The sequence below is a fragment of the Camelus dromedarius genome, chromosome 3 (assembly GCF_036321535.1).
Source record: "Camelus dromedarius isolate mCamDro1 chromosome 3, mCamDro1.pat, whole genome shotgun sequence".
Classification (NCBI taxonomy): Eukaryota; Metazoa; Chordata; class Mammalia; order Artiodactyla; family Camelidae; genus Camelus; species Camelus dromedarius.
In genome coordinates, this window is record NC_087438.1 from 106,200,408 (window position 1) to 106,213,515 (window position 13,108).

A 13,108-nucleotide genomic window follows, 5' to 3' on the forward strand; every position below is an offset into this window, starting at 1 on the left:
TGGTGCAAGCTGGCCCCCAAGCCTGGCACTGGGTCGTGTCTGCGTTCAGGACCAGAAGCAGGTTCCTCAAGCGCCCCAGCTCCCAGGATTGCCCCAGGGAGATGGCATAGGGCTGACCTGGCAGATTCCTGATGGAGGAGAAGGGGACTGTGGCGGAGGGGTGGGAAGGAAGGGCTCAGCTTCTCTTTCAGCTTCTCCTGACAGCTCAGCAAGTCCATAAATCCACCTGAAGCCAGGAGGTCTGGGAGATAAAGATTTACCGCAGGGCCATGGGGGGAGCTGGAGGGATGAGGTCCCGGGGTGCTCACATGTTACACTCGTGACTTTGGTCCTGTCTAGATGGTAAGGCTACAGCTTGTCAAAGCCAGAGAGGCCGCTACAGAGTTTCCATATTCTTAAGTTGGCTTTTGGGGTGAATTTGTATGGAATGTGGCGTCTGTCTGGGGAGAGTCCACTACCAGCCTTCATGAAATTCTCAAAGGATTCTGTAACCTCAGGAGGTCACCAGCTTCTGATTTGATCCACACTGGTCGTTGTCCAGTCAAGGAAATAGGCTCAGAGAAGGGAAGGGTCTTGCCCAGAGGTACACAAGGAGCCAGTGGAGACACGGGGATGCTGATGTGGACTCCAGGCCCACATGGACTTTTGCTTCTATATCTGGGAGGTGGAGGCCCCTCGAGTATTCCCGCCTCTAGGAATCTCTCAGGGGTCATCTGGCAACCTGGGGTGGGCAAAGGGCAGGGCAGGGGCAGGGGCTGCCCAGCATTTCCTGGCTCTTCTCTAGGGGGTGGCAGACAGGGAGGAGATCAGGGCATGATAAACCTGTTTCTACTTTGTTGGGAGAAAATGACAGATAACTGAGGTCATGATTGGGAGGTGCTTGCTATAGCACCCGGCGTGCAGCAGACCTGTGAGGCGTGCCAGTCACATTGTCCTTCATGTTGGCCCTGTGAGCTGAGATCTCCTGCTTCTGACCCTCACTCTACCTCTCTCTCCCTTTCCTTAGCATGAGTCCTCTCCCTGGGGCAGAGAGGCAGCCTCCCTTTCCCATGTGGGGTCTCTGCTTGTCTGGGAAGACAGAGGCCCCTCGGGGCAGGGGAAGGTGATGACTCTCCGGCTGAGGTCCTGCCTTTCTGGGGACCTGTGGTGCCCCATCTGTCCATGAAGGAAGGCTTTCTTGTTGTCAGAAAAGCCAGTCAGCCTGCCTTTAGGCAGCTGCGGTGGTCATCTGCAGGAGGCTTGTCTCTGGGACTGTTCTGGCAAGAACAGTGAGGAATGCTGGGCAGCTGTACAGAGGTTACGAGCTGTATGGGGGTCCAAGGTAGGCCGGCCTGGGGCTGTCCTAGCTCCACGCCTACCCAGCTGCATGACCTTGAGTAGGCTGCTTCATACCCTGTCTGAGCCTCGGTTTCCTTGTCTGCAAAGTGCACATATCAGTGACACCACCCCTCAGGGTGTGAGGATTGGGCGTGATAAATCGGGGAAAACTGATGAGGGGCTGGCAAGTTACCAGGAGCTCAGTCTGTGCTGTCTGCTGTCAGTGAGGGAGGTTATGGTATTTGTAAAGAAATGTCTTTCCGTTTTTTAGTTTTTTTTCAAGTGCCTGGGATCTGAGCTTAAGAAAAAAAGCTAGGAATGGATTTGACTCTGTGTAGATGGATTTGGGGGTTGGGTGGAGAGGGCTCTATTTTGGGGAGCTCCATGGGCTAACAAAGAGCTTGCCCTGTGAGGAACCTGCCCACCTTGGTCTCTGCATCGGGAGCTTCAGTGGGACCAGAGGGCGGCTGGTCTTGACCTGTTTTGTTCCCTACTCTGCACCCCCATCCCACAAACTGCCTTATTTGTTTGCTTGGTAAACCCTTTTTCTTCAGAGCTGGTGCAAAGGTAAATTCTCATCTCAGGCCCTGTTGGAAGAAAGACAAATTCTCAACAAGTAGGGGTCTAAGTTCCTAAGGTTTTGGTTGGGTATTCCCCGCTGGGAACCCACAACAGATCCCAGGTTGAGAACGAGTGCTTTATGCTTTGTTTGCTTGTTGATTGATGCATGGTTTGTGGGTCTGCTTCCAAGAAGGATCGTTGGAGAGGCTGCTTTTGATGTTAAAACACACATAAAATGCATGAAAATAAAAACAGAAAGAAGTATTCAAAGGGAGCAGAGAATGGGATGTGCAGTCTTCTGGCCCTTATTTGCTGTCCTAGGTGACCACGGAGGGCGTGTGTTGCTGAAGGGCTCATTAGCTCTGTGGCTGGGCAAGTCACAGGCCCACCCTGGGCCTCAGTTTCCTCATCTGTAAAATGAGGGGCATGCCAGTCATGGTGCTGTTGTAAGGGTTGGACAATAGCGTGTAGTGCAGGCATACCGTGTCTAATGAATGGAAGTTCATGTTTTAATACAGTTAGCTTGGCGATTCCTCATAGGAGATTCAAAAAGGGGAAGGTGGTTGGCAAGGGCACATCACTCTTGAGTACATTCCCTGGATGTGAGACGGCTTCTGCCTTGGAAAGCTTTCTGTGAAGTTGGGGACCAGTGTTTAGCTGCAAGAACAGCTGACATCTGGCAGTGTAAATCCAGCACTGTGTGGTGGGGGGCAGAGCCGGAGAGCTCATCTGGGACTTCTGAAATCCACAGCTGGTAGACTCCAACTTCTGGCGGAGGCTGGCCTTAGAGGAGGATGTGCAGGGTGTTAGTGGATAAGAAAATGGGCCAAGGCAGGTGGGGGTGGGGCAGGCCTGGTGGTACAATCCCAGGACATCCTTTTCTCTCTGGGCTTCAGTGTCCCTGTGTGCTTACTACCAGCTGGACTGCACACTGCCAACCCTGAGACTCTGAGCCAGACTGCCGACAGTCCCTTGGTGGTGGCCCTGGACTCCGGGGTGACTGATAGGCAGCATCTTGGCCCCCAGCCAGGCGGCACTGCGGGGCTGTGGGGGAGAGGGTGTGCAGCAAATTCCAGCAGAGGAAGGGATCTGCTTCTGGTCTCAGCCTCCCAAGGGTGTGATTGCGCAGGAGAAACTCCCGCACAGCTGGGAAGCAAATGTGGAGGATTTTCTTTGCTGTACATGGTGGGTGGGGCAGGCTGGGGCAGGGTGGCTGTAGGGTGGGGCTGGGTAATGGGTGGTGGCGTGACTGTGCTGGGGTTGTGACAGGCTGGGAGGGGCTGGGTCAGCTGTGGGGAGTGGCTGTGGGAGTGCATGTGGGGCCTGGGCCTGCAGCCACTTTTCCTCCCCCAAGCCGGGTGCTCATTCACATACTGTTGAGCCTGCTTGCAGGGCTCTTCCTGCACCTCCTCTCAGCTCCCTGCTCCTTACGTGTGCCTGTGGCCCAGATGCCTGTGATGCCAGCATTTGAACATATCAGCACCATGTGAGTTTACCTGTGCTTTCTTGTGCATGTGAGTATGGAGGAAGTAGGGGGCATGGTCCCGAGCAACCCAGGCAGGAAATGAAATCTGGGCTGGGTGAGCATGCGGGGCCCTGCCGTCATTCACCCCGAGGCATCATCACAGCAGACACATCAAACCTTGGAGCCCAGAGGCCTGCATCTTCAGTGCCCAGTGCTATGCTTGGTACCTAGCGGTGTTCAGTAAGTACAGGGAGTGGATCATCTGTTTGTTTCTGACCTCCAGTGTGCTCCCAGATCTGACCTCTCTTCCTCTTTCTGGACCCACTGTTAATTTGATATGTAGCCTTGGGCCAGTACCTTCCTGAGCCTCAGTTTCCAGATTCATTAAACGAATAATCATTTTGTTAGCCTAGATCACTGTGTCCCGGGCACTGAGCAGTTTTACACACAGCATCTCTCAATCTTGGCAGCAGCCCTGCGAAATAGATTAGTTTCGCCCTGTTTTACACTTGGGGAAACTGAGGCTCAGAGGGATTGAGAGATTGGCACAAAGGTCACAAGGCTCGTAAATAATGGAGGCAAGATTTAAGCCCAGGCAGGCTGGCTCCAGTTTGAGCCTTTAACAGAGGTGCTAGCAGCCACTGCTTTGCTGCCCCTCAGGTGGTTGGAGTGAAGCGGCACGATGCGCACAGCCCTTCGCAGGAGGCCTGCTGCACTTTGTAGGCAGCAAGTACCTGGGAGTCAGGTGGTTAGGTGCTCTTCATCACGAAAGGCACAGGGAGCTCTTGGTGTCACTCCTGGAGCCCACCTGTCCACCCACGGCAGAGCTGGACCCCTCTCCAGTCCTGCTTTCTAGACAGTTTGGTCCCTGAGAAGTCCCTTATACCGCTGCCTCCTTCCTCTCTGAAGAGAGGATTGTGGGGGCACCAGAGCATTTTGGAGTGGGGGGTGGGGTAGGGAGTGACTTTCACCTCCAGAACAGTGGCCACAGTTACCGTGGTATTTCCCGGAAGTGCAGCGTTGCCATGGTATCTCCATGACGACCAGAGCATCTCATTCATTATCCCCAGCACCTTGGCAGGGAAAGCTAGGCCTAGGGCTGGGAGAGCATAGTGGGAACCTGGCTGAGGGATGGAGGCCATGATAGCTGAGGCTCCCTGGTGCTCTCCTCCATCCCTGTCAAGATTCCCCTGTAGGCTCTAGAGCCATTGCCATCTCATGGGGTCTGGGTTCAAATTTCAGCTCTGCCATTGACTAGCTGTGTGATTTTAGGCAAGTGACTTAACCTTTCTGAGCCTCATTTTTCTCAACTATATTCGGTTTTTTTTTCCTCCTTAGTGGAGGCACTGGGGATTGAACCCACTGATTTCTACACCACCTCCCCTCATTTTCCTCAACTGTAAATGTGAATAAAACAGTATTAGTTGTAAGAATTAATTGAGATAAAGTATGAAAAAGTGCTTAACACGGTGCCAGGTTCGTGGTAAGTGCAGTAAAAATAACAATGATAATAATTATAATAGTATTGTTATTTTTATTATAGAAACTCATGGAGGAATGAAAGTCACTTCACTTTGCAGCCTCAGTCTCCTTATCTGTGAATTGGGAATAATAACAGCTCATTCATTCATATCCTGAGTTCTCAGTAAGGCCCTATGCTGGGGAAAGTTGTGGGAGCTTCCATGATGACTCAGACTTGTCCCTGCCCTTTGGGGCACCCAGGCATGTGGGGAAGGGGAAGAAAGGAAATTGTACATGTAGAGGGCCTGTGTGTGCCAGGTGTCATGTACCAGGCAGATCCTGCGTATGCACAGGTCAGTAAGTCCTGCCCTGCAATCTGCAGGCTCCAGAGTACGGAGCTGTGTGGAGAAACTCCAAGTCTGCGCTGCATGGATTACTCGGGTGTGTCCAGGGGCTGCTGGGCAGGATGCCAAATGGGAAAGGGAGGTTGGCTGTGACGCCGTATTAGCCTGTCAGAGGCTGGTGCCGTAAGTGCCTCAGCTGGTGGTGGCCAGTCGGGATGCGTGCCTAGTGTTACTAGAATGTGCTCTTTTTAAGGAAGTTGGAAGTTCTGACTTTCAGTTTTGATATCTCCTGATTTTAAAATGTTGCAATTGATTTCAGATTTTTTAAAATGCTGTCAAAGAACCCACATCTGTGTCCTATTTTGGCTTGAGGGTCCTGGTTTTCAGCTTCCATGCTGTGGAGTGGGGATGAGGCGGGAGCCTGAAGAATGGGACATGCAAGCAGTGTAGAGGGTGGTGGGTGGAGATGACTTCAGAGAGGTGATGACATTGGAACTGGGGTCTTGAAGGATGAGTAAGTGTCCCATGGGGTAGGGGGAGGCATTCCAAGCAATGGGAACTTCATTAGCAAAGGCCTAGATGCATGACCAAGATTGGTGACTCGTTGGGCGAGGCTGGGGTTTACGAAAATGTCTGGTGATGTTGGTAAGGCCCAGGGCGGTAGAGAGGTATTGAGGCCTCAGCCCCCAGCTGTCCTTGAGGCCTGGGTGGGGCTCCAAGGGGGTTAGAAGCCCCCCAGTTTGCCATCCCTTGAACCACAGAGGTGCAGGAAGGGCGTCGAGGGTCTTGAATGGCTAGTGCCAGGCCTTTGAGGGGTTGCAGTAGGGCAGTGCTGGAGGCCCCTGTTGCCAGCCCGCCGGTGGCCAGCATTTTGCCAGGTATTCGGCCTTCTCTGGGGACTGCGGCCCTCTCTCCTACTTCACCCTCTCTTGGACCTGGGCTCTGCATGGCCTCTTCTAGTCTCCTGGCCTCTGTCTGGACCCTGCCCATCCATCCAGCTCCCGGGCAAGACATGGCTTCTGAAAATGGGGATTTGGATTCCAACGGCTGTTAGAGACTTGAGAGAGAGCGCACAGAGCTTGGCTGTGCTTTGTGGGCTCAGTTGTTACCCACATTGTAAGTACATCAAATAAGCAACTGGAATGGATGACAGCAGCGGTTGATCCTTACTCAGCACTGCATGCCCAGCGTGCTTCTGAGTACTTCCGAAGTATCCACTCATTTATGGGAAGTATGTCAGATTTTCCTATTTTGCAGATTAGGAAACTCGGGGCCCTGAGAAGTTAGATAACTTGCTCAAGATTACCCAGTTACTGAGTGGTGGAGCTTGGGTTTGAATGAAGCTGCCTGGCTCTAGTCTGCACAGGTAACTGTTAGGCTGTATTAGCCTAGGGCTTTAGGGCCACAGATGGGGTTGAGGGCACAGCATTTTGCAGCATATGTGCATATTTTTAACGGGAAAATGTTGTCAGATTCCCACAGGCGTCTGTGACCCGTAGGTGCCTGAGACTCTGCTGGTTGCATCATTAGCACACAAGCTGAAAGGCCATTAATGCAATAGACTGAAGGCCAGTGACCACAGAGCCCAGGCCTGCAGAGGAAGTGGGATTGGGTGGCCCGAGTGGGCAGGTGCCACCCCATGCATTGACAGCAGGCAGGGCACCTTCAGGGCAGCTCTGCCTTCCCGCCCACTGTGCTCCTGTCCTGGCTCCCGGGCCAAGGGGTGGGGCTCACTGTGCCTGCAGGGCAGAGGGCTGTCCTTATCAGTGGGAAAGGGGACACTGGGTGCACCCTGGGAATAAACAGAACCAGTCACCCCAGCTCTCCTGGCTCCGCCCAGGAAGCTTGCCTCTTCTTGCCCTGCTCTCAGCTGGAATTACAGGGACTCCCTGGAAAGCTCTGCCCTGTCCCTTATCTCCAAGCTGTGGTATGTGCCCCTTTCTCTTCCTACCCCTACTCAACCCTTACTTCGCCTTCTGGTAAGTTCAGGTTCCACTTCCTCCAGGAAGCCTTCCTTGGTCCTCCCCCTTCTTCTTCCAAGGGGGTTAAGTGCCCCACTTCTCTCAAATACCCTCCCTTCCCCCACTGTCACACTGCATCGTAGATGCCAGTTTTCTTGGCTGCCTCGGGTTTCCCGTGGTGCTGGCACATAGTAGGGACTTTTGTGGAATGTTACAGCATGTCAGAGGTTGTACAGCCACCAGACATCATCATGAGGCCCCTCTCTCACAGGCAGGAAGCCCAGAAAGCAGCAGGCATATCCCGGGTCACATGGCATGTCATGGCAAAAGTGGGAGCAGACCTGATGTCTAAGATGTGTCCTCAGTTCACACCCATGTCTTTTGTTTCTGAGCACTTCTTTAAAAAACATTTGTTTTCTTATATTCACAAAAATAATGATTATTGTAGAAAACTTAGGAGACAAAAAGAGGAAAATAAAAATCACTCAGAGATAATTGTTAACTTTTTTTGTTTGTTTGTTTGTTTTTTGGATTTAGTACCGGTTTCTGCCTTATGCAGAACATTTTTAACAAAAATAGGACCATGCGTACTGTTTTATAAATGTTTTCCACTTTAACAATATATGTGGTAATTATACTTCTATGTCAGTCAATGTCCTCCTTCAGCATATTGTAAATGGCTGCCTGGGATTCCATCACATGCTTGCATTATAATTGCTAAAGACAGTCCCCTATTGTTGGGCATTTGCTATTATAAACAACATCCTTTGCTACTATAAACAGCACTGGGATTCGTATTCTTGTGGGGAAATCTTTACACACTTCTGCAATTATTACCTCTAGGATAAGTTCCTAGAAGTATGGTTGTTGGGTCTCTATACTGTGCCCATGCTGAGCACACTGTACAGTGTTGGGTCTGGGAGGGATTTTGAAGATCTTTACCCCCAACCTGGGTCTGAGGCTCACAGTCCATCCCTGGCTGTGCCCTCACACCTTCTGACCTTGTCCCCAACACCCATCCTCCACGGGGAGTGCGCCTGACAGCTTTCAGCAGCTGCTTCCACTCATGTTTAAGTGAGACCGGTACAGGTGGAGTGCCCTGGGCTGGGGAATCCGCCCAAGGGGAGGCGGGAATGCCGAGTTTTGGTTGCCTGGGTGGGCAGAGGCTCACTCAGGGTGGTGCTTCCCCTCACCTCAGGTCCCTCGGCAAGTTCGGGATCCTCAAGGCAGGGGGTTCAGTCACCTGCTGTCCGGGCTGGCGTGTGCAGCTGTGGGCATGTGCTGAGGCTGAGAGATGTGTTGCATTCGGGGCAATTAGAGACAGCTGCCATTTCTTAAGTGTTGCTTGTACCAAGCTCCTGGGACAGGTTTACTCAGGTATCTCTCGCCCTGTGCTGCGGGGGTGGTGATTTCACAGGTGAGATCCCTGATGCTTGAGAGGGGCCTTCCAGCACAGCCACGCCGCTGATGCCTCCCAGCCCAGAGTCGAATACTCGCAGGGCCTCTCTCTTTTCATCAGTCGGATGGGGCTGCTGGGCCCGTTCAGAGAGAGAGACGGGTGAGGAAGCACTGCAGTAAGTGAGGGGAAGACGGTGAGGACGTGGTGTTCGGTCATGATTTAGAATTCTGCTTCTAGCTCCCAAGCCTTGCAAGCGTTTCTTGTCTCACTTTGTCTTTCCTGTTTCTGGAGTTTTCTTGGTTTCGTCTGAGACTGATAATTAAGAGCAACTACCGCTGTTGGCACCCCATGCTAGGTACTGCCCTGCGTGATTTACACACATCACTGGACTTAATCCTCTGGCCTCCTGTGAGGTGGGTACTGTTGTCAACAAATGGGGAGACTGGGGCTCAGAGAGATTAAGGAGCTTGCCCCCAATCGTGTACCCAGGTTGGGCAGCAGTAGTTGAACTTGGGCCCACCTCAGCCAGGCCCTGTGTGTCCACAGTCACCCGACCCCCGGAGCCCACACTGACTTCCTTCTGACTTTCCTCTTCTCTCTGCAGCCTGGGCCCCAGGGGCCCCACCGAGCGAGCGGCATGCGGCACCCCCGGGCCTGCCCAGTGTCCTTCGGCCCACTACCCAGCCCCCCCAGGAGGCCCTGACGCCCTGGGGCACTTCTGCTGTGCACAGGACCACGTGGGGGTTTGCCATGGTGACATAAAGGGGCGCGGAGGAAGGAAGGAGCGCAACCAGCCGCGGACTGCGCCCCTGGCTGGGAGGAAGGGCCGGGCCCGGATCCTCCTCTCCCGCTGCCCACTGCGGACCTTGCTTGCTGAGTCTCTGTGAATTTGTTGGTCAGTGGACGACTCGGGTGTCTCCTCCTGCGTGGGGCCCTGGGGTGGCCAGGGCAGGCAGGGCCTCTGGTGGCCGAGGTCTCCGGGGCCAGGATGCCCGCCCTGGCACGCCTCCGCAGGCTGTGTCGGCACGTGTCCCCGCAGGCTGTCCTTTTCCTGCTGTTCATCTTCTGCCTGTTCAGCGTTTTTGTCTCGGCCTACTACCTATATGGCTGGAAGCGGGGCCTGGAGCCCTCGGCAGATGCCCCCGAGCCTGACTGCGGGGACCCGCTGCCTGTGGCCCCCAGCCGCCTGCTGCCGCTCAAGCCCATACAGGCGGCCACCCCCTCACGTACGGACCCATTGGTGCTGGTGTTCGTGGAGAGCCTGTACTCCCAGCTGGGCCAGGATGTGGTGGCCATCCTAGAGTCCAGCCGCTTCAAGTACCGCACAGAGATCGCACCCGGCAAGGGCGACATGCCGACGCTCACTGACAAAGGCCGCGGCCGCTTCGCCCTCATCATCTATGAGAACGTCCTCAAGTACGTCAACCTGGACGCCTGGAACCGGGAGCTGCTGGACAAGTACTGCGTGGCCTACGGCGTGGGCATCATCGGCTTCTTCAAGGTAACGGGGAGGGGTCTCCCAGCAGCTGAGAGCCCCAGCTGAGTCTGAATCCCATGCTCACAGTGGCTAGCTGAGTGCTTGACTTCTCTCCCCTGTAAAATGGGTACAATAGTGGCACCTCCTCCTAGGGTGTCTGAAGGGTGAGGGAGTGCAGGTGTGAGTAGAGAGAAGGCACTTGGAGCACACAGTGCCTAGTAGGTGCTTTTAATTTTATTTTTTAAATTAAATTTTTGTTTCAAGTAGTAGGTGCTTTTTAAGTATTAGCTTTTATGAGGAGCACAAGACAGGCATTGCTTGCTGTGCATCGGACCTGGCACACAGCAGGCACGTGCCTAAGAGAGGCCCCTGGGATGGGTGCAAAGGAGGAGAGCCTGTGCTCTGCTGGGTGCCTCGAAGCCTGTCATGGCAGTCCTCCCAAGGGATGGGATGTGTCCCCATTTTGCAGATGGGTAAACCAAGGCTCAGGAAGATGAAGTGATGTATCTGAGGCTGTGCAGCCTGTTAAGCAGGAGAGCCAGGATCTGAGCCCAGACTTAGGCATCTGGGGCTCTGTCTCCTACGCTCTTTCCTCTTGGCTGTGGAGGGGTGTGTGGAGTTTATGCACCTCTCAAACCAGAGCCATTTTGCAGTGGAAGAAAGAGGAGAAAGAAATCCCAGTGGGCAGGTGAGCTGCTCTGGGCTCCGTGGGGCACCCAGAGCGACTGCGGGCACATAGTCCTTGCTGAAAGTGTCATGGAGAAGCTGTCCTTGGGGAGGAGGTTGGGAACAGCTGGATGGGGGATCCCGAGGGTCTGGCTAGAGAACTCTGACCTGCAAGGTGGGTGGTTGGGACTCTAGTTGGATGCTCAGGGGTGTTTGTTTCTTCATTCAGCAAATATTTACCGAGCGCTTACTGTGTTCCAGGTCCTCTGCTAGGCACTGGGGACACAGTGGTGATCAAAGTGTGCCAAGTCCCTGCTGTCACGCAGCTGACCTTTCAACGCAGTGGGTGGGGTGGGGGACTAGACAGTGAACAAATAAACATACCATGTGGCAGGTGGTGATTAGTACAAAAAAAAAAGCTGGAAAGGGCACATGGGTGATAGGTATGGGCAGCTGGTGCTGGTTTTGATAAAATGGCCTGGAAAGTCATCTTTGATAAAGTGACCGGAAGGAAGTTAGAGTAGCCTGTGGCTCTGTGTGAAGGGCCTTCCAGGCAGAGGGGACAGTAAATGCACAGGTCCTGAGGCTGGCTCTTGCTTGGCCTGAGTGGAGAGGAGCAGGAGATGGATCAGAAGTGGCCCATGTCCACTGACAGCTGCCCGTTCAGCCCCAGGCATTGTTGGCACTGCTGCTCCCTGGCACTGTGCTCTGTGCTGGGAGGAGCCTGGTCTAGTGGAGGGTTTCTCACAGCGTGTTCTTTCATACACTAATGGAGCAGGATGCTCTGCCATTAATAAAGGTTTTGTGGGCCAAGAAATTGAAGGCCCTTAGAAGTCCTGCAGTAGAGCAACCTGGTGAGATTTGTTCCCCAGCTGGCTTGATGACACAACCCTTTATTTCACGGCTCACCGTCTGGGAAGCGCTGGCCTGGTTTATGGCTGAGCAGTGACAGTGTCAGACAGCTTCATTGTCTGTTTTGCCTTTGCTTCTGGACTCTGTTCCCTTTCCTGCCGTGAACTTCATTAGTTGTGATCCAGAGTCCCAGGCCTGAAGAACATCACAATGGCTGACACTCACTGAGTGGTCACCCAGCGCCGTGCACTCCTACATACTTTATGTGAATTAACACATTTAACACTCACAAACCATCCTCCAAGCCAGGTACATGTCGTCCTGATTTAAGAGAGAAGGAAACTGAGGCAAAGAGGGGTGAAGAAATGTGCCCACACTCACACCTCTGATGAGCACAGATCTAGGATTTGAACCCAGGCAGTTTGGGTCCAGAGGCTTTATTCCTAACCCTGGGGGCAGGGATGTGCTCAGAGTCTCACTGTGGGGTCCGTGGCAACTCCAGGTCTTCATGCTTTTCCTGCCCTAGTGTGTAAGACAAGACCCCTCCTTGGTTCCATCTGGGGCCTCTGACTTTCTTCTCTAACGGGAGCCCTCTGGTGGTCAAGCTGCATCTTTCAGCTCTTCTGCACAGCCTGCTTCATTGCTGTGCCTCGGGCCTGGGACTCCAGGGATCTGGAGATTTACTTTCCAGTGCCCATTGGCACTGGATTCCCAGGTCAGTGCAAGAGCAGGGACTGAAAAGTCCAGAACCTGGTTCAACTCTTTCTGTCAGTTATAGACAGAGTGGCCTTGGGCAGGGTTGTTCAGCCCATCTGTAAAGTGGGTCCAGTCACTGCAGCTGCCCTACCAGGCTGTGTTGAAGATAAAACAGGACAGTGGGTGGGAAGCACTAGTACAGTGCCCGGTACCCAGAGCCACCCAATAATCGGCAGCCGGCATGCCTTGTCATCTTGCTTTAGCAAACTCAGCTGATGGTAGCACTTTATCTGTCTTGTGGCTCTGGCCAGCACGTGCCCCTGAGGTCCTTGAGGGTGGGATCGGGTCTTCATTGGCAGCCCTGTTTCCTGGCTCAGCCTTGCAGCTCCAGGTACCCTGGGGCTGAGCACACCCTGGGAGAGGGCAACACTCACTACATGCCAGACCCTGAACTCATTGCTTTGCAGACTCTATCATATGTAATTCTCACAGCTAGCTCCTCTGTGAAGTGAGCATTTTAATTTCAGGTAAGGAATTGATGCTCAAAAAGTACATGACTGTGTAGACTTGACACAGTCAGAGCCAAGATTCAGCAACCACGGTCATCCCTTCGAACCCAACCGCAAGTGAGCATGTCAGAGCAAAGTGATGGATGGGGGACCTGAGGTCCAGAGACGAAACACCTTGGGAGCCCCAAGGTTTTCAAGATCGTCCAGCTAGTTACTACCTAAATCTGTACTAGGCTCCCCATTCCCAGGCCAGTACCCTTCCTTCCTCTGCCTGATGACCCCACTGGAAGATTCGGTGTCTCCTCAGTGGGTCCCCAGTGCTAAGAGATTCCCCTCCCGTGGGGCGAGGCCTGCAGCAGAGGTCAGTCTCTGCGATGCTCGGGCTTCCTCTCCATTCTCT

The 13,108-nt window shown here is 53.6% G+C and overlaps 1 protein-coding gene across 7 annotated transcripts in view; it reads left to right on the plus strand.

Annotated features, from left to right (window-relative positions):
- Positions 1 to 13,108, plus strand: part of NDST1 (N-deacetylase and N-sulfotransferase 1) — a 60,987-nt gene that overhangs the window by 18,908 nt on the left and 28,971 nt on the right. For 5 of the 7 annotated variants that reach the window (XM_031449352.2, XM_031449350.2, XM_031449351.2 and 2 more), the window contains exon 2: positions 9,113 to 10,009. In XM_031449352.2, coding sequence (XP_031305212.1) covers positions 9,497 to 10,009 — 513 coding nt within the window. In that variant the 5' untranslated portion in view covers positions 9,113 to 9,496. Of the gene's footprint in view, positions 1 to 3,202; positions 3,365 to 3,390; positions 3,584 to 9,112; positions 10,010 to 13,108 lie in introns of those variants that run through there. The other 2 variants (XM_064484441.1, XM_064484440.1) reach the window with 2 other exon arrangements.